The 20,776-nt window shown below is 63.0% G+C and overlaps 1 protein-coding gene across 1 annotated transcript in view; it reads left to right on the top strand.

Moving 5' to 3' along the window:
- Positions 1–20,776, top strand: part of STK32C (serine/threonine kinase 32C) — a 75,412-nt gene that overhangs the window by 22,451 nt on the left and 32,185 nt on the right. Inside the window, exon 2 of the mRNA XM_061163195.1 lies at positions 15,921–15,976. Coding sequence (XP_061019178.1) covers positions 15,921–15,976 — 56 coding nt within the window. The remainder of the gene's footprint in view (positions 1–15,920; positions 15,977–20,776) is intronic.

The raw sequence follows: 20,776 nt of genomic DNA, 5'->3' as shown, positions 1-20,776 counted from the left end.
TGGGTGTCTCGTGACTCTGTAAAAACCACCTTCCTACATCTTTCCTCGAACACGTTTTGCTGCTGAATTTGTGCTGTTCTCTAATTGCACGTCCACCTCCTAATTTTCTGTGGACTAGAGAAGTTGGTGACCAGAAACCTGGTTTGCAGAACCTGGGGTGAAGGTCTGGGTGAGACGGGCCGAGGCCCAGGGTGGGCGGCTGCGTCCGCTCCTGTCGGCTCCTCACGAGTCCCTGCCATGCCCCCGGGGTCTGTCGTCACTGACGCCCGTCCTCAGAGAGGCCGCAGCCCCGGGGAGCCGGGGGCCTGGAGTTCCCGGTCGGCTCCCCTCTCCCCACCACAGTTAAAGCATCTTTGGTCCTCGCAGAGCTGCCGGGGCCGGAAGGCGCAGGGGCCAAGCAGGACCCGGGAGACTCTGGATGGGGGCTGATGTGTCTGTGCAGGGAGCGGTGGCCGGAGGGTGTCCTGACCCCAGAGAAGTCACAGGAGGGCCATCCGATCTGGAGTCCCGGGAGTGGTGAAGCGCTCGTGGCCACCTGGATGCTGGGACGTGACGTTTTTGGGAACGTGGGCCCAGGAGCCGGGAGTGGAAGGAGTCCAGACTCGGATGTTTCCGGGGGCGCCCGGGCCGTCGAGGCCCCGGTGCTCGGGTCCCGACTAAGTGGCCACTTTGCATCGCCTGCTCCTGGTACCCAGTCTAGACGCTCCAAGACAGTGACCGCCCCCGATGGGGGACCGCTCATGGCCCCACACTCGCCTCTCTTCCCCGTGGGCTCCGTGGGGGCTGGCCCCGCGTTGTGGGCACGCAGGCCTGGACCTCCCTGCCCCCCGAAGGCTGCTGGGCTGGCACGGGGCAGCACCCAGGACAGCGTCCGCTGGGCCGGGCTCCCCTCGGCGCCCCCGGGAGGCTTCAAGGTTTGAACGGTCATGCGTCCTTGGGCCCAGGAGCCGTGACACGCCCATCAGGACGCTGCCGTGTGTCCTCAGGGCTGGGGTCCGTGACTGACTGATCTCCAGGGTCACCTCCGGTTCGCCTCCCCCGCCCCACTCCGCTGCAGCTGCCCCTCCTCAGCTGGGATGCCCTCGGAGGTGGGCAGGGCAGGCAACTGAGCCCCGGGCCTGGCCAGCAGCGGCGGGGCTGGAGGACCCGTGTGCCCACCAGGCTCTGCCCTGGGGTGTCTGCCGGGTTTGTAGACAGTTTATTTTGCAGACAGGCCTGTGCTGGCGGGCCTGAGGGGGCCCGAGGCGTGGGGGGCTCATTTGGGCGAGGGGCAGGGGACACTCCGTAGCCAGGCCCCCCAAGGTGCCCCGCCTCGGGTGAGTGTCCTTCTGGTGGCCCCACAGCTGATAAATGCTTTGTCACCTTTTGTCTATAAAATAAGCAGCCGTGTGGATTATTCATCTTAAATATCCAGTTCCATCCACAGCATATGCAAATCTCTTTTCCAAGAAAAGGGCTGAAATAAAACCGAGCACTTACGGTGAGGTGGAATTTAAAATAGCAACTTTCCCGAACAATGCAATGTGGCTTCTATTTATCCAAACGCAGCATGGGAGCTGCGCTTGACTGAGACTCCAGCCACCCTGCGAGGTGAGCCTGCCCCGGGCGATCAGCTGGCCCCAGACTTGCAGGGCCCCCGCCTCATGCACCAGGCCCCCTGCCCCTAGGAACGTCCCACCATCGAGTCCCAGCCTGGTCAGCGTCACAGCCCCAGGTGACCACACCCAGCCATGGGCCAGCTGTCCTGGGGGACCCCGGTCTGGGCCTGCGGGGTCTCAGCCCACAGGCAGAAGCCGACTCCTGAGTCTGCTCTGGCGGCCTGGGGAGCACTGCTCTGACCGCGTGCCCATCCGCTCCCGACCCGTCCTGTGGGAAGGCCCCTCGGGATTGCAGCCCGCTCCTGGACTCCAGCCTAGATGCTTCATCTTACAAACGGTGGGATCCCCTACGTGGTCCCAGAACCCCACAGATCTTAAAGAAGAAGTCCCCGATGCCCAGTGGTTGGTCAGGGGGTCCACCTGGGAGGGAAGAGCCCTGCTGGCCGGGGCGGGGGGCGGCTTGCGGTTCGTGTTTCACTCCCTCACTTGTCACTCACTCTCTCAGTCACTGCTTCACTTGTTCACTCTCTTGCACACTCACTCATTCACTCACTCACACGCCTCCCTCCAGGGCAGAGGACCCAGCCTGCTGCTGTGGAAGCTCCTCACTGAGTCCCCACAGGGGGGACCACCGTCACCCCACCCTGGGTCCACCAGAAGCGCGGGGACAAACCGCTTCCTCTTCTGACGGGAGGCTGCCCTCTGGGTGAGGCCCTTTAGTGAACTCAGAGAGTGAAAGTGGAAGTCAGTCAGTCGTGTCCAACTCTTTGAGACCCCATGGACTGTGCAGTCCCTGGAATTCTCCAGGCCAGGATACTGCAGTGGGTAGCCGTTCCCTTCTCCAGGGGACCTTTGCGACCCAGGGACTGAACCCAGAAAAGCATTGCCAGATCACACCGGTGTGTCTGAGAGCTGTTCGCACTGATTCTCGGTGAGGCTCCGGTGACTCGCAGGATACTATTAACTGACGGTGAGTGCCCCCCCGCCCCCCTTTGGCGAGGCCAGGCGCTCCCGGGTGGATGGGCAGCCCCGAGGCTGGCAGCTCTGATCTGTGAGCCGACACAGATCAGCCGGAGCCAGACCCGCTGCTGTCAGCTCCGCGAGTGGCCTCGGCCTCTGGGGATGAGCCAGCCCGTCAGCCAGCCTGGGCCCGGCAGGCGGGAGGCGGGGCAGTGTGGCTCTCAGCGGGGCAGGCGGGTGATAAACGGCTGCGAGGCCCCGTGCTCACTTCCACAGGCTTCTCCCCACACCCCGCCCTGGGGCTCAGCCCCGGGGGATCCCAGTGAAGCGGTTCCAGGCAGGACGTGGCTGTCAGCCCTGGGGCTGGCACTCCATCCAGCCACTGTGCACACACACGGGCACACACGTGCTCGGGCACATACACACAGGCACACACCTGAGTGCCTGTCTTCACACGGGGACACACGTGGAGAGCTGCAGCCACGGGCACACACGCACAGGTGTGATCTGAGTGCATCATGGGGCTCCAGGATTAAAGTGCCAACTTCTCCCATTTTGTTCAGGTTTCAAGGGACCCCGAAAGGACCGCAGTGCCCTACACCCAGCACGCTGCTCCTAAAGGGGGGTTGAGCCCCTGGTTCAGCCGGCTTGCTCTGCCCAAATGGAGCCCAGGACACATGTGTCACTAGCCAGAGAAGCCGCGGGGGGAAGGGCGTCAGGAGTCCTGGGGCTGGGCTGGAAGGTCCCAACTGCGCGACCTTCTGGGGCGCAGGCTCCGGGACGGGGTAAGTGGGAAGGGGAGGGCCTTCCCTGGGGGACGGGGCAGCGAGGCTGAGCGCTGCGCTGTGGGGTCACCCAGGTCGCCTTGACGGAACGGTCTCAGAGCCAACCCGCTCCGGCATGGGCCCGATGGCCAGCCGAGATGATCCCAAGGCAGCAGGGGGGGATCGCACGTGGCATTTGCCAGCCCCCGCCCTGGCTGCCCACTGCCAGGGCGCATCGGTGAGTGGCAGACACAGCAGCTGCAGCCGCTCTTGGGCTGTGTCCCCGGCTCCCCTCCACACCTCCAGGGACCCGGGCTGGCTGCTCACGTGACGTGATGCTCCCGTGGTGTCTGTGCTCCGGAGCTCCTTCCTGCCGGCTGAGCCCACCCCAGTACCCTGTCCCCCAAAGCCAGCACCCCAGCCCCACGGGGAACTAGCCCCCCGTCCTGAGGCCTGGGCTCTGACCCTAACTGCTCGGAGCCCTGTGACCGTGGGCGGGTCGCTCAGCCTCTCTGATCCCATCTCCTGCTCCCTGATGGTGAAGGACTCTTTCCTACAATATAGTACCTAAAACTCCCCTCTAGAAAATATTCATAATACGTATCCGTACGTTTTCACTGAGCTCTAATTACAGGAAAATGCACAGAGCCGAAGGGCCCAGCTGATGGGTTTTGACAAGTGTCCAAGCCTTGTGTCCGAGTCACCAAGACCCCCCTCGTCTGGACTCAATCTTTGCACTGTGTGGGGGCCTCCCCGACTCCGCTCTGCTCCAGGCGGCCCCGCCACCCCCGAAGCTCAGACCAGTGCTCTTTCTGTCGTGACCGCTTAGTTTTTCCTGCCCTTGAACTTGCATAATCAGTCACACCCGACGTGCGCTTCTGAATCTGGCCTCTTGCATTCCGTACTGGATTTGAGGAATTCATCCATCTTGTTCCGTATCGGTAGTTTGTTCTTTTTTTAAAAGAAAATTGCTGAGTGCTGTTCTGTATTGTACGGATATAGCTCGATTTCCTTCTCCAGTCTTCTGCACATGGGCTCTTGGATCATTTCCAGGAGGTGGCTGTTAGGAATGAGGTTGCAGAGAACGTTCCCGTGTAGACATCTGCTTGGTTTCTCTCGGGTAAATCTCTAGGAATGGAATTGCTTGGTGGCACAGTCAGCGTACGTTTTACTTTGCGAGGACGTGTGAGGAGCTTTCCACAGCGACCTGCGGGGCTCCGATCCCAGCAGAGCGTGTGGGGTTGGCTGTCCACGTCGGGGTGGTCCCTGGTGTGTCGGTCCCTCCCGGCTGTTCCGGCGGGAGGTGGTGGTCCCCTGCTGGGGGTGGTTTGCATCGCCTGGTGTCTAGCAACGTTGCGTGTCCTTCCCTGGCTCATTGAACTTTTGTATATCCTCCTCCGTGAGGAGGACATGGACGCAGACATCTGTCCACATCTTTGCCCACTTTTAAGTTGCATGTTTGCCATTTTATTACTGATCTCCTAGTGTTCTTTATATAATCTGGTTACACATCCTTGGTTGGAAACGTGTTGCAAATACATCTCTTAGGTTTGACTTTTCATTTGCCTCGTGGTGACTTTTAAAGAGCACATGTTTTAAATCTCAACAAAGCCAAAGTTATCCATTTATTCTTTTTATGGTTGGTGTTTTGGGCATTACATCTAAGAAATCTTTGCCTGTCTTTAGGTTGCAAAAATATTATCCTATTTTCCCTAGAAGTTTTGTACTTGCAACATTTGTATCTATGTCTGCAGTCCATCTAGAACTATTTGGGGGTGTTTTACAAGGTGTGGTCAAGGTTCACGTTTCTCCTGATGGCGGTTCGGCGGCTCTGGTTCCCTTTGTTGAAAGGCAGGTGTTGAGTGTGGGTCTGCGTTAGCGCTTTTGTCAAAGACCGGTTGGCATGGGTGGTGCCAGCTGTTTCTGAGCAGCCGTCTGTCCTCTGCCCGTGTGTCTGTCCTCACACCAGCCCCACAGTCTTCAAACCAGATCCAGTGAGTCCTCTAAACTTGCTGTTTTTTTTACAGAACTATATTGGCTTTGCTAGATTCTTTACATTTCCACATAAATTTCAGTACTTGCCTACTAGTTTCTATTTTAAAAGCCTGCTAGGGTTTTGACGGAAATCGCACTGATTCCACGGATAGACCTGGGGAGCAGTGATCTCTTCACGGAGCTCACTGCCCCCACCCAGGGGCAGAGGGCACCTGTCCGCTGATAGAGCCTCCTGCAGTCTCTCTTAGCAGTGATTCGTGGTGTTGCATGTGTGAGCGCCGCACACTTTTCTCCAGATAGATGCCTGTGTATTTGATGCTTTTGGTCCTATTGTCAGTGGAATTTTAAAAAATCTCCGTGGTTCGTTACTACGTGTTAGGAATCTAATACATTTTGTATAGACCTTGCGTCCTGTGGCCTCGCTTGATTCACTGACTTTTATAGTCCTAGGAGGAGTCTGTAGCTTCCCTAAGACTTTTTAGTCCGTCCCTTCCCTTCTGTCTGGGATTCTCTGTGTGAAGACAGCAGCGGCGTTGATCCGTCCTGCCGATGCTGGGTGTCTGGGGCTCTCCGGGGTGTGAGTCTTCCAGATTCCTTGGGCATGTCTTCTGGGGCACAGAGGCGTGCGTGTCTGGGTGACAACTGGCTGGGCCGTAGGATCTTTTTATTTCATTTGTAAAATTTTTAATTGGAGGGTAACTGCTTTACAGTGCTGTGTGGGTTTCTTTTCTAAAAACTTCAGTTAGCTTTGGTTTGGGGGCTGTAGGATCTTATCCACTCAACTTTGCCGGCTACTGGCCTAGTTTTTGAAGGACTGCGCAGCCTCCCTGCCGTCAGCAGCGTGGCTCCCACCCGTGCCTGCCTCCTTCTTGTCAGCCTCTTGTAGCTTTAGTCTCTGGGGGGCGGGGTGGGGCCCCACTGTGGTTTATTTCCCTGGTGGCTAAAGCGTGGAGCTCCGTTTCCCGTTGGCTGGGCTGGGCGTTAGGACATCCCCTTTCGTGAGGTGCCTATTCAAGACTTACTAGTCTTCTGTTGTTTTAGTCTCTTTTTATTGATTTGTGGGAGCTCTTTACATATTCTGAATGTTATGGATGTATGTATGGCAATCACTGCCCCTCGAAGGCGGGCCTCTGCTCCCCAGAGGTGACCTGTGGCCGCTGCTCCAGCCTGTGCTGACCGTCCGGGGCGTGCACGTGTGCGTTCAGCCCCATCAGCCTGGCCCCTCAGGGCTCCGTTTGCTGTGGGTCAGTTATGCCTCGGAAAGGCTTGTAAGTACGTTGGACGACAGCTGTGTGACGTCTGTCTGGAGAAATGTGGCCCTAAATAAGTGAAGGGTGTGAATATGGGAAGGATGCCAGCTTTCTCCAAACTGACATACAGACTCACCGAATTCCAAAGAACTCGACAGACTGATTGAAAATGTCTGAGGAGGAACATGGCCCTGGAGAAGAGGGGACCTCAGCGAGGTGGGCGTTAGCGGTCGTCACCGAGTGGACACTGAGGGTGTGAGCTGTCAGCTCGGGACGGCCAGCAGGCCAGGGGAGGATGCAGAGCCAGCCAGGACCCCAGGCCCACGTGGCCCTGGCTCAGTCAGCGGCAGGCTGGACGGGGGGTCTGACCTCAAGGGCCTTCGGTGAGGAGCGGGCGGCCTGAGAGGTGGGCAGGCCGGCCGTGGGGCACGTGGTCCTGACCGGCTCGTCGCCCATCTCAGTTCCAATGTCCCGGCTCCAGCCTTGGGCTGCTCCTCCAGCCTTCTGTCCCATACCTGCTCCACACCCAGCAGCCCCACTTCTGTCTCATGGGCCAGGCCCGGCCCCTGTGATAGGAGCTGAGTCCCCAGAGAGCTGGACCAAGGAGGGGCCGGCCTGGGCAGCTGGAGGGTCGGCTCCCATGTCTGCCCGGCGGCGGCGCCGGGCCAAGGAAATGGGTCACTGCCTGCAATCCTTTTCTGAAATGAGGCTGAATATAAATAAAACGCAGACTTGATGGATGAGGCTGGGATTTTTATGAATTTAGCATCGTCTAATGTCAGGACAAAGCTGCTCCAGCTCTACACGTGACGTGCTTACCCTTCCATCGAGAAAGAATGGGGTTGAGAACTGCCCTGCCCCGAGCCCCCCGGGGCGATCGCCCTGAATAGGAAATGCGGTCCTGTCCTGCGCAGATCCGATCCTGTCGTGACTCTCGTGTTCGATGACACCGATGTGTTAACCGAGGTGAACTCTACATAAACTCCGCCGTGTTAAACTGATCGACTCGCAGCTTTTGGTGTGTTTCCGCCCGCCCAGAAGCTGCCTCATCCCCTGCATTGTCCCGGCTCTGGCTGGCCGTTCCCTCTCAGGAGGGCCTTTGGGGTGTCTCTCTCCAGCTCAGCGCGTGGGGGCCCGCCGAGGCTGACGCGCCGTCTCCACGTCTGGTGTGCGGGGCATGGGGCCTCTTGTCTGGTGTGCGGGGCATGGGGCCTCTTCGTTGGGGGCCCTGCTGTGACCTGCGACCTTCTTCTCCTGGTGCCAGGGCCCTTCCCTGCTCTTCCTCCCTGAATCAGACTCAATGCCACTAGTGCGGTGACGTGCGTGGCTCTGCGCCTCGAGACCCGTGTGCCCCGACCTCGTCCAGAAGCTGAACCATGGCAACGGCCGAGGCTGCCGTGGGGCAGGGACGATGGTTAACCGGCCGCCCGGTGCTGAGGGGTCTGGTCAGGCAGGTGTGAGCCTGACCCCCACACTGAGGGACGGCCTGTGTGCGTCCCCCGGGAGGCCAGTTACATCCTGGCCCCAACGGGGAGCACGTGTGCTCCCAGCTGGCCTGACCCCCCACTGAGGGACGGCCTGTGTGCGTCCCCCCGGAGGCCGGTTACATCCTGGGCCCGATGGGGAGCACGTGTGCTCCCAGCTGGCCCAGGCATCTGGGCAGCTGCAGGGGAGGTGCCCAGGTGGGATAAGGGTGGCCTCCCACCTGCAGAGGTGAGGTTTAGTGCAGTGTGAGCGGCACAGCCTGAGGTCCTGGGATGGGGGCCTTGGGGGACCTGGACTTGGGTGGCTGAGGGGCCGCAGGCCTGGGCACAGGTGGGTTTCTGCACACACAACCACACATGCATGTGTGTGTAAGTGTGCAAACACAATGCAGACACACACATGTGCACACACACACACCGCTTCCCAGGCAGGCAGCCTGTGGACCCACCCTGGCACGCTGGGCATGCGATTGCTCACGGATCCCCTGGAGCGCCCCCCTCCGAAAATCCAGAAAAGAGCAAGTGCTGGTCAGGGTGTGGGGGACAGTGTGTGTGCGCGCGCACGCGAGCTGAGTCGCTAAGTCGTGTCTGATTCTTTGGACTCCGTGGACTGTAGCCCGTCAGGCTCCTCTGTCCATGGCCTTCTCCAGGCAAGAACACTGGAGTGGGTTGCTGTGCCCTCCTCCAGGAGATTTTCCTGATCCAGGGATCCATCCCGTGGATCTCCTGTGTCTTCTGCAATGCAGACAGACTCTTTACCGCTGAGCCCCTCGGGAAGCCCAGGGGACACTGTAATGGTTCCTAAAAAAGACAGTTGCTGTTCGATCCAGCAGTTCCACCTCCGGGTGTTCATCCAGAGGGACTGAGGGCAGGCCTTAAAGAGGACTCTGCAACCTCGTCCACAGCCGATGAGATGTGGAGGCAGCCCGGTGCCCCCACGGGTGGAGGGGGAAGCTATGGATTCTCCATACCCTGGAGCATCCCTCAGCCCCGAGGAGGAAGCCCGTTCTGACGCGTGGACCTGGACGACGCACTGCTGAGACCCAGGAGGACAGAGGCTGGGCAGTGGCCCCGCGGCAGAGCAGTAGGCCTGCGTCCGTGTTCCTGGCCCTGCTGCTCTGAGGAACCGGGGCCTCGCTGCCCCTCGCTTCAGATCCAGCCCTCGGTCCACCCGTCCTCTGTAGGGAAGGCGCAGGGCCTCGGCCAGAAACCCAAGGCTGCAGATGGAAAGATGTGGGCAGATGGGGCGTTTTCCAGCACCTGAGCCAACACAGGCATCTCGCCGCGTGCGGGCCTCGACCTCTAGCCAGGCCCTCCCCAGGCCCCCAGCCGTCAGGACCGTCTCCTTTTCCCTCCAGGAGCCAGCCCCCTGCACGCAGCCCAGGGCCCGCTGCTGCCGCCCGAGGTGCAGGTCCTGCTCTGATCATGTGTCCCACCAGGCCCGCTCTCAGGGGTCGGGGCTGGGATGCTGCGGACGCAGGCCTGGGGGGCTGCTCACTCCCAGGGTGCCCGGCTCTGACCCTCTGCTGGTGGTCTGCGCCCTGGCCGATTCTCTTCCTGGAGGACCCACTGCTATGCTCCCAGAATTGGCCCCCAGCACGCAGGAGGCACACTCCCCAGAATCCAGACTCACGTGTGCTGGGGTCTCCCACCGTGCCGAGTGGGGCGGGGTGCCCAGAGCGCGGGGCAGGGTCGTGTCAGGACAGGGGTCGGTGTGTTCTGCTGGGCAGACCCGCCTTGGGGCTCGGGCCTCGGAGCTCGGGGCTCTTTCTCCCCCTCCCCTGTCCCCACCCGCCGGCTAAGCCAGGGCGCCCCTCCCAGCACCCAGGGCCTTGGTGCCCTCCTGTCTGTCTGCATGTCTGGTCTGGGGACCCTGGGCCGTTTTCACGGCTGGTGAGGGGGCCCGGAGGCCTGTCCTGCTGGTGGTACTGGGTGAAACCCTGGCTGGTGGAGGCAGCCAGCAGTGGGCCTTGGGCGGCAGGACCCCCTGGGCGGCCTGCAGGGCAGCCCCACGGCTGCCCAGTCTCGGCAGGTGGAGAGCCTGTCCGCCCCGGGGCGACCTCCCTGCAGCCCTGAGGAGCTGGGCCCAGCGGTGGAGACGCTGTATCGATCTGACTGTCGGCTTAATCACTAATTCATGGCAGTTCCGGTGCTCTGGAGACGCTGCTGTCAGACGCGGGAACGCAGGCCAGACTCTTTGGAATGGGACAGGAGCCAGGATAAAGAGGGGGGCTCTGCAAGGGTCCCCGAGGCCCCCAGGCGGGCAGTGTGGCCTCGGCCGCCTGCTGGTCCCCAGCCAGCCACGCGGCGCCCCCGCCCCCGGACCCAGGCGCCAGACTGTTCCGGAACCCTGGGCCCCCAGGGGCCTGCACTCTCTCTCCTGGCGGCTGCCGCATCCTGGCCTGTGTCTGTCTCTCAGAAGGGACGGGGTGAGGGCATGCCCCTGCCCTCCGGCTGGGCACCGTGCTGGGGGAGAGGCGCGGTGGGGAAAGGCACGGGGCTCTGGGCACCCTGCCCCCCCAGACGAGCTGGGAGACACGGGTGGACGCTGGGGCCCGGGGCGGGCAATGAGTGCTCCGAGGGCCCTGCACGGGCTTCTGGGAGAAGGGCCTGGCGGGTGCAGGTGGGCAGGGCCCCTTGGGTGCAGGAGTGTCTCAGATGGAGGGACGCACCGGCCCTGGTGGAGGGGGGCTGCCGGGAAGACAGCCCCCACCCCAACGAGGGGCAGAGCCGGGGCCCTGGGGCTGCAGGAGGGGTGCTCGGGCCCAGAGGAGGCCTGTCCCCCGTCCAGGGGCCTGCTGTCTGCCGCCCGGGGCAGGACCGTGGAGGGGGTGGGGGTGCCTGATGGGCCCTCCCCTTCTGCTGGGCAGTCGCCCGGTGCCCAGGAGTGGCCTAAGGGTGCCCACCCCGCTTCTCGGGAACCTGGCATGCCGGCCAGGGCACATGCCCAATTCCGTTTTCCGCCTTTCATCTTCTTGTCCAGGGGTCTCTGGACATCCTTGGGGCCCAAGCAAGCCCCTGGTCACAGGGCCTCCTGCGAGGTGAGGTGGGCGGTGGAGAACCCCATCCTTCCCGTCCTTAGAGACGCTCAGGGATGCCCGCCCTGCACCCTGTTGCTCTGAGAAGTAAACACGATGCTGACCGTGGGGCCCCCGTGGACGGCCTGCCCCTGGCCCCCCGGGTCTCGGTCCCCACAGACCTTCAGCCTTGGAGGACGAGTGGCACTGGGCAGGTCAGGGCCTCGGCATGTCTGTGAGGTGACCGTTTGCTGACCAGGCCCCTGCGTGCGCCCGTGTCCGTCACACAGGAGGGCTGGCCGGGCGCCCTGGGAGGCGGGGAGGGTGCCCCGAGAGGCTGTCAGGGAGTCCTGGGAGGCAGGAAGGTGGGGTAGGCGCCCCGGGAGGCAGGAAGGCGGGGTGGGTGCCCCGAGAGGCTGGCAGGGAGTCCTGGGAGGTAGGGTGGGAGGCAGGGAGGTGGGGTGGGCCTGGGCCTGGGTGCGTGGCCGGGCAGGACGCGCCCTGCAGTCACAAAGCTCTGCGGGCCTTGGAAGCATTGGGTGATTTTCTCTGACGGGTTTTCTGGGTCAGTTCAGTCACCTTGGGTGTGAACATCCACAACACGTGACATGTGGTTTGTGACCACCCTTTCCACGTGATCCCCGCTTTGGGGTGGGTTCTCTTGAGACCAAGAATGCTCTGCAGGCCTAGGTGCCCAGGGCGGGGCGGGCTGGCCTGGATTCCGGCTCCAACCTGAGCCGGGCCTGCCCCCAGACACAGCTGCCACGCTGTCTCAGCCCGCGGGAGGCCAAGACGTGGGGGCGGAGGGTCGCCAGCCGGGCTGCCCCTCCAGGCCTCGGGAGGGTCCACCCCCGGGCTCCCTCACCCTTGCTGGTAGCCATGGTGGTGACTCACGACTCAGCCGTCTATTTTTACTCTGCCTTGCTTTCCTCGCTGGAGGCAGCTTTGTCTGTTTTAAGAAAAGCCCCGGCTTGTGGGAGCAGTGCCGTCTGCACCTGGACTCTCAGGAGACCCTGCGCGCTCCGCCCGTGGCTTGTCGGGAGGGGCCTGGGGCCCACGCGGGTGGGCGCTGACCCAGGCGCTGAACCCTGACAGAGGTCGGTGCCGGGCGTCCTCCTCTCGGGAGGAAAAGAAAGGGGGGCCAGGTGTGCACGGAATGCTGATGGTTTTGTTTTTAGGGAAAACGTGTTCAGACGTTACTGGCCTTCTGGCTGCGGGTCTGCTGGTTGCTGCCCAAGAGGCAGCTTTCGACTTTTCCCTGCTGCTTCGCTGGGTACTCAGGGGGCCGCTGCTCCTCTGCTCCCTGCCCTCCTCTGCCAGCAGCCTTCCCCTCCTGACCACCAGCAGGACTGATGGTGCAGGCTGAGGGCGACAGGGCCAGGCCTCCTGTGTCCGGCGGCACGGGCACAGTCAGTCTCCCTGGATATAGGGCTGTCGGAGCGTCGACCCCACTTCCAGAAAGGAGCTCCTTGCGTTCTCCTGGGGGTGGTGGTCTCTTGGGGAAACCCGGAGATCAGACGAGAAGCACCCCATCTGGGAATGTGGCCGAGGACCCCGTGGGGGACAGAGCTCTGTCTGGGCCCCTGGGCTTTAGTGCTGAGCTGGGTTATAAGGAAAGCGGCCCGTGACCCCGGGGCTCAGGCCGCTGATGCTGGCCCAAGCCATGACCTGCAGAGAGGGCGCTGTGGGCTCCCGCGAGGCTGTGGGTGCTGCTGGGAGCCGGTGCTGGCACCTCGGCCCTTGTGAAATAGAATTAAAACCTCCCTCCACTCATGCTTAGCTGGCTGGGTCAAAATGACCTATTTTCCTAGCAGCCGCTGTGCTTCCGATGGCCAGCTCTGCACATGAAAGCCGGCCTTGAAGAATAAGTGTTCTCAAAACCCTTGTTTTAAAATATTTATCCACCTGAAGAGGAGTCTGTGCCAGTGCTTGTGTGCCCGCGGGGTCCCCTGGTGTCCTTGCAGGACTCTGGCTCTCAGCAGAGACGGGTCAAGGTCAGACAGGACTGTTGGGGCTGAATTTCCGTTTCCTCTTATGGGCGCTGTAACCCAGGTGGCGTCAGACACAGGGGAGAGTGTGCTGAGCGTCCCGGTGACCTCCCTCCCGCTGGAGACTTGTTCCTCTGTGACTGGGCCCCCGGGCCCCCAGCGCCTCCCTGGGCCGCAGGCCCTGCCCAGCAGTGGCCAGAAAGTTGGGAGGAGGGTGGACACAGTGTGCCCCCACCTCCTCTCTGCCCCGGGACCCCCGCCTCTGTGCACACACACGTTCCTCTGGCGGCCTCGGGGGTCGGGCAGCCCCGGCCCCCTCCTCTCGCTGGTTCCGTGCTGGGGGACCTGACCCGCGTTTCCAGCGCGCCCCCGGGCCCCCAGCGCCTCCTGGGCCGCAGGCTCTCACTGTGTCCTCCGGGTTGCAGCCTCGCGGGCGCAGACACGCCCCCGCTGTTGTGACAGGTCCCCCGCGGTGGTCTCTGTTTAGCTGTCATCGGAGGCCCGAAGGAGAGCCAGAGGTGGGCTGAAAGCCTCGCCCTGCGCCGGGCGGGGGCGGCGGGGCTCATGGGATGTGCCGTCCTGCCCAGAGTGGGTCCAGAGGCTGGTGTGTGGCCAAAGCTGGCCTGGGTGCGGGAGGGGCCCAAAGCGGGCTCTGGGTCTCGGGTTCCTCTCAGGGGGCTGTGGGCAGGGTCTGGGGATGGGTGGGAGCCATCCTGTGTGGTGGGCCCCGCCCGGGGCATCCTGCCCCCGTGGGCAGGCAGGGGTGGATTAGGTGTGGGCGTCAGGGTGGAGCCATGGTCCACAGGTCCCCGGACCCCCAGTCACTGGAGTGCAGAGTGACCCTGGTCAGTGGGTGGGCTTGAGGCTCACCTGGAGGGGTCCAGGCCAGCCCCGCTTTGGAGCCGGGTCACCATGGGGACGGTCCTTGCTCGTGGCTTGTGGTCTGACGCTGTGTGCGCCTGCCCGGCGCTGGGCCTGCCCCGGGCCTCGGCCCCAGAGCTCCTGAGATGCCGGGCAGTCACATCTGGGCTCCCTTCCCCCCCACGTCTCCCTGGGCGGCTCCCCTCATCGCCCACCACGCGGTCTGTGGTCTGGGATCTGCAGTCATCCTGCTGGTGTCTCAGGAAGTGGGGAGAGTTGTGTCAAAACCACAGGCTGGCACCTCAGGCTGGCCGGTGCAGACCACAGCCTGGGGGGGTGGGGGGGGGGCGTGCAGGCCAGGTCCCGGAGTGCTTGGCCTGCTCCACAGCCTGGCTCGGTGCCTGGGGCCTCTGACGTCTCTGCCGACCCGTCCACTCGGCCCCGCGAGGAGCCCCCTTACGGGCAGGCACGGGGCTGCCTTGTGCGTCTGGCCTCTTACTTAACACAGCTTCGTTCCAATTTCCTCTGCTGGAAACACGAAAGTTCAGAATTCGTGGTTTTCTCTTAAAACGACGATTTGTTTGCTAAGCACTTTGCTAGCTCAAGGCTCGGAGGCGCCCTTGCTTGGGGCTCTGCTGGGGCTGTGGTGGGGGCAGCAGGGCACGCAGCGCCCAGAGAGGGAGGCACCACCGTCTGCCGCGGGCCCCTGTCTGGGCTGCCTGGACGCCGTCCAGGCGGTGGTTCCCGCGGTGGACCCGGACGCAGCCCCATCCTCTGCGCAGAAGCAGCCAAGCTGCGCTGACCGTGGGCACATGGGTGGGTGAGGAAGGAGCCGGGGATCTTCAGGCGGCAACTGGCCAGACCCAGGAGCGGCCTGGGCAGGCAGGTGGGGGGCTGGGCCCTGAGCCCCCGCAGGCCCACCCCACGGGCTGCTGGGCGCCCCGCCCCGTGCCCCTACACCCCACCCTCTCCCTGCTGCCCATGGGGACCTCCTGAGATCCCGAGGTCCCGCGGGCGCCCGGGGCAGAGGGCAGTCCCGAGCTGGCCGAGGGGCACTGTCCCTGCGAGGACCAGGCTGCCCCGCACCTGCCTCTCGGGGCGTGGGAGCCGTGGAGCATTCCTGGGTCCGGCCAGCGCCGGCCTGGAGGTGGACAGGCATGGGAGGGCTTCTCGCGGACGGGCCTGTATGTGGGGAGCCTGTCTCGGGAGGCTGTGATGGTTACAAACACTGGACTCTCCCCAGGGCTTGGGGGCTCGCTGTCAGACTCCGTGGAGAAGGTCCACGGCAGTGAGGCCTTGAGGGGTCTCTCTCAGACGGTGGACAACCCTGTTACTGTCCCGGGGCCCTTTCAGGCCCCCCTCAAGCTGGTCTGGAGACACCTGCGGGGCACAGCCCCCGAGGCTGCGGGAGGGGTGACCGAAGGTCTTTGTGGGTTTGCGGCAGCTCTCGCTGGGGGCTGCTGTAGGTGCCGTGTGCTCTGATCACGTCCCGTCTGTGGGCGGCGTGGCCTGGCCTCCCCCTACAGTGGGCCCAGGAGGAGGGCCTGCCCGGCCCCAGGGCCCCTCTCTGCCTTGGCTCAGGCCCTGCCTGCAGCACCATGGCTGACCTGATCCCGCTCAGGGTGACGTGGACCGCTCGGTGCCTACAGGGGTGCCCTGCAGTGTCGGGGCTCCCTGTGGTATCGGGGGCTCCCTGCATTGTGGGGGGCGCCCTCCAGTGTTGGGGGCTCCCTGCAGCACTGGGGGCTCTCTACATTGTGGGGGGCTCCCCAGAGTGTCAGAGACTCCATGCAGCGCTGGGGGGCTCCCTGCATTGTGGGGGGCTCCCCAGAGTGTCAGGGGCACCCTGCAGTGTTGGGGGGCTCCCTGCAGTGTTGGGAGCTCTGCGCAGCATGGGGGCTCCCTGCAACATGGGGGCCCTGGGCAGACTGCTCGGGCCGGGGGCCTTGGCGGGCACCAGCCCTGCTGCCCCCTCACCTGGCACCCCTCTGCTCTCTCTGCAGTGAACCTGGACCACTTCCAGATCCTGCGTGCCATCGGGAAGGGCAGCTTCGGCAAGGTAAGGCCGCGGCGGGGCGGGCTGGACGCGTGTGGGCTGGGCCGGCCGCCTGGGTCTGCTGGAGGGTGTGGTTGTGCCTCCCGCAGGGCAGGCCAGCGATGCTAGAGGCCTCGGGTGGGCTGTCCGTGAGCCCACCACCACTAGGCTCTCCTGGCCCAGGTCTCTGGGCTCTTGTAGCGCAGCTCACCCTCAGCTGAGCTGGGGGTGCAGATGGCGCGCCCCTGGGCTCTTCCGGGGCCGAGACCCTGAGGTCCACTTGCCCTTCACGCGAGCCCCTTTCTATAGCAGTGGACAGAGTGGCCCGAGGCCCGGGAGGGAAGTGCTTGAGAAGCTGCTCCGTGGGGGGCTGGCCCCCCATGTCTGGAGCCGCAGAAGCTGGAGCCCAGAGGCCAGGCCTGCGCTGAGCCGTCCCTCCAGGCGGGCAGGGGCAGGACCCAGGTGGCGGCCACGCAGCCCTGCCCCACACAGGCCACCCAAGCCCGTTTTCCACTTTCACTTGGCTGGATCCAAGCTCCTGATTGCAGCTTTATCCTGCCTGGAGATTGGGGGTAATTATAATTCCAAGAGGCTGAACAAGCCTCTGCAAAGGTTAGAATTAGCTCCCGGGACTCTGCCTGATGGGCCTGTTGTAAATGAGTCACTTCTGAAAGGACAGCAGCTTTTCGGCTCCGATGCTGGGGCGGAGGAGGCAGCTGCCGCCCCGTGTTTCAGCCCTGGAGGCTCGTGCGGGCGCCGGGTCGCCCTTGCCCACCCCCACATCCCTGCGCCACAGCCACTGCTGCCTCGGGTTACAGGCCAGGGGGTTGTAAGCCAGAGAAATGAGCCCCCTGGCACAGATACGCTGAAGTGCTCCATGCTCTAGGGGGCGAGGACTGCTACCACCTCTGGGGCCAGGACCCACCTGATGGGCCCCGGCCTTTTGTCGGTTGTGCAGAGACAGTTGATCCAAAAGATGAGGTTCTTGGTTGGTGTGTCAGACTTTGATGGCACCTGGGACAGTCTCTGCCACCTGGCCTCTCCCAACGGAGGAGGGATGGCTTCGGGGTAAACCAGATGTTCCCAAAGCGGGCCTGGGAAGGAGATTGGGGACCCTCGGGGCAAAGACTGACCAGGAAAGGTGAGGCTGGTGGGCCTGGTGCTGTGTTCCATGCCCCTCTCCCAGCCTCAGGCTGGGCCCTCCGCACCCCTGCCCGGAGATGGTCCTCCTGCCTCATGAACACAGTGGGCCGCCCTTCTGCCCGCAGTCTCCGCCGACCCCAGGATTCTGGTCCTCCAGCCAAGTCTTAGCTTTGAAAAGCAGGGTCTCAGAGATGGGTCTGTGTGGAGTGGAGAGACAGGAGGGTCCCAGAGACAGGGCTGGTGGAGTGGGATGACAGGAGGGTCCCAGAGACAGGCCTGGTGGAGTGGAGAGAGAGTAGGGACCCAGAGACGGGGCTGGTGGAGTGGGGTAACTAGAGGGAGCGTGGGGTCCTGCCAGGGTTTTAGCTCAGATGCAAGTCACCGTGTATTTGGAGGGCAGCTTCCTGCTTCCTAATTGGGCCGCCAGTCAGGCCTCCAGGGGTCCCTGGGCTGCAGGGCCGGGTGCCAGGGCATGTCTGGAATGTGGGCTCTGGCCCCTCCGCTCTCCACGTGGCCGGGGCGGTGACCCCACCTGGAGAGGGGTGAGGACTTGGAGTCTGCTCCCATGTGCAGGCGGGCCTGCGTGTGCAGCTGTCTGCACGTGGCCTTGTTTCAGAGGGTGTGCAAGGGCTCAGGCATGCCCGGATGCCGGGTGAAGACTGGCCTTAGGGACTGCTGGGAGCCACCTTCGACCCAGTGGGTGTGAAGGGCAGCCGCACCGGACGCACCCCCCCACCCCCCGACGGATGCAGGCACAGGGGTTGGTGTGTCGTGTGACCTGTCTGTCCGCGGCGAAGTGGCTGGTCACCCCCTTTGGGGGAGAGTGCCTGGAGATGGATTATGCAAACGTGTCGTATCGGGTCCCGAGGGCAAGACTGGACGTTGTGTCTGGTTTTGTTTCCAGTCTTTTACGACGGTAAATTTCCCGTCACGTAAAAGGTGCCGTCCGAGCCGGGTTTAAGTGCACAGCTCAGTGGCATTAAGCGCCTCCCTTCTGTCACGTGGCTGTCACCCCGTCACCCCAGGGCTGTCTGCATCCGGTAGAACTGAACCTCTGCACCCTGAGAACAAACCCCGTCCTCCCCCAAGCGCCAAGTTCTAGGAGAAATCGTCTCCCAGGATAGAGGGCTTTGCTCTCCGAGGCAGAACGGAAGCCATGAATGGTGAGAACCCAGCCCGTGCTGGCGTGTGGGTGGACGGGGCTCTGTCGCCGGGTCTTCTGGGTCATCTTGGCCACCCGGCTGCACGAGGAAGCTGGCCTTCCTCAGAGCAGAGAGGCCGGGCAGGAGTGGAGCTGCCCACTGGCCACTTCCCGTCCAGCTCCAGGCCCCCATGCAGTGCTGCGCGCTGGAGGGTCCCCTGGCTGTGCCTGCGGGATGTGGAGCTGGGCGCCCCCAGCAGTGGGCCTCCGGGGGCTGAGTGAACACCGCAGGCAGCTGGGCTGTGGGCCCGCGTGGGCTGCCTTCGTGTCCGTACCTGAAATCTCAGACTGCAAGGGACACCTTGGCACAGAGAGCTGAGAGGGTGTGACAGACATGAGCGAGTGTCCTCAGGGTGTGGACGGGTAGGGCTGACTGGTCCCCAGGGTGGCCGGGCCCGCTCATGGTCTCTGTCCTCCTGGGCCGGCTCTCCCCAGCTCAGCTCAAGGTGACCTCCGGGCAGGCGTGGGGCCCTGGGGGTCAAACCTCTGCCTCTGGGGGCCCCGGGGAGTCCCAGCATGGCTGGGCTTAGCCAGCTGCCCCCTCGAGCAGGTCTCTGGGAAACCACCAGAGTAAAGAAGTGGTTGTTATGAATGGTAAACTATGAGCATATTAATTTTTGTCTGCAAAGGTTGGTCGCCCAAAAGCAGAGATGTCCATAGGGCTGGACTGTGTGTGGATACCCCAGCCCTACCTCCCCTCCTGCTCCCCTCCCCTCCTCGCTTCCCAACCTGGCCTGGCCTTCAGCTGCCCTGGGGAACCTCAGACCACCCCTGGCTGAGGGGTGGGAACCCCGGCCCCGTGGACCAAGCTGAGGCCCCAGCCTGCCGCCTCTGCCCACCTGCTCGCTGGGGCTGGCGTGTGGCGTCTTCACCTCTGCCCCTGATTCCGGGTCTGGCCATGGGATTGGCAGTGGCTTCGTCTCTGCTGAGTTCATGAACACCAGGGTGGCTCCAGCCACAGGACTGGGGGCTTCTATGGGTGAGGGAGGAAGGGCCCCCTCATCCTGTGCTAGGGAGCCCCCTGCCCACCTCCCGCCCGCAAGGCGAGCTCTCCTTTGTACCCTGGATACCTCCTCGTAAGGACCTCACCCTCAGATTTCTTTCTTCTAAACATGCCCCTCCTCCCCCTTCCAGCTGGGGGTCCACTGAGGTTCAGTCCTTGACTCTGAGAAGTCCCCGGCCCCTACCTGTCACCGGATCGAGAACCCCCCCACCCCACCCCTGAGCCCTGAGCTGGCATGGGCATGGCTCTCAGGAAGCTCAGCTTCTCTGCCCACCCCAGCATGTGGACAGTGCCCAGCAGGGCCTGCAGGAGAGCTCTAGGCTTTCCAGGGTGCCTGCTGACCCCTGGGGCCCCATGGCAGCTCCGCTTCCCTGGAGGACGGACCGCTTCCCCTCCGTGACCCCTCCAGCTGGCCTGGGGCCTGACTTGGGAGCTGTGACCTCTGTGGTCTCGTCTCCTGAAGCCCCCGCCAGTCAGTGCGTCCCCAGCCTGGACCCCTGTCTCCCTGCCTGTGGCCCAGGCGAGCCTGACGTGTGGCCGCCCTCCAGGCCTCTCTGTTCCGGGCTGCCCTATTTTCCACATGTGTGGCCACGGGCCCCTGACCCAGGACTTATGGGGCTCCCATGGGGAGGGGCCTGGGAGAAAGAGTCAGCCTGCCCGCGGCCAAGCCCTGCCTCCTTCCGGGGCCGTCGGGGAACCTGGAAGGGCCCAGTCCATCCTTCAGGCTGCACCCAGGCTCCAGCTGCCCGCAGCAGGCCCTGTATTCAGTGGCTCCCAGGAAGTAGGGTTCTTTTCAAGTGTGACAGGCGTAAGCAACACCCACAAGCCTGGGCCTCCCCAGTTCTGTCCAGTTGAACGACCTGGCTGTAGTTTACTCCAAGGCGGATCATTTAAGGTGGAATAGTTAAGACTTAGAAAAAATCGGTCTATTTTTCTGTGGGTGCTGGAGAAGGCCCAGCCTTCAAATGGGCCCCTGCCCCTGCTGTGTGTCTGTGTGTATATGTGTGCCTCTGTGTGTGTCTGTGTGTGCATGTGTGTCTGTGTGTCTGTGTGTGTGCCTATGTGTGAACCTGTGTGTGTGTACATGTGTGTCTCTGTGTGTCTGTGTGTGCATGTGTGCCTGTGTGCCTGTGTGTCTCTGCGTGTGTACCTGAATGTGCCTGCGTGTGTGCACATGTGTGTACATGTGTGCACATGGCTGTGTGTCTCTCTATGTGTATGTGTGTGTGTACCTGCGTGTGCCTGCGTGTGTGCACATGTGTGTCTGTGTGTATATGTGTGCACATGGCTGTGTGTGTCTCTGTGTGTGTACGTGTGTGTGTACCTGCGTGTGTGCACATGTGTGTCTCTCTGTGTGTGTCTGTGTGTCTCTGCGTGTGTACCTGCGTGTGCCTGCATGTGTGCACATGTGTGTGTCTGTGTGTGTGTCTCTCTGTGTGTACGTGTGTGTGTACATGTGTGTACCTGTCTGTGTGCC

The sequence above is a fragment of the Dama dama genome, chromosome 15 (genome assembly GCF_033118175.1).
Source record: "Dama dama isolate Ldn47 chromosome 15, ASM3311817v1, whole genome shotgun sequence".
NCBI lineage: Eukaryota > Metazoa > Chordata > Mammalia > Artiodactyla > Cervidae > Dama > Dama dama.
The sequence above is the reverse complement of the archived record's forward strand: the minus strand, read 5'-3'. Positions and strand labels throughout refer to the sequence as shown.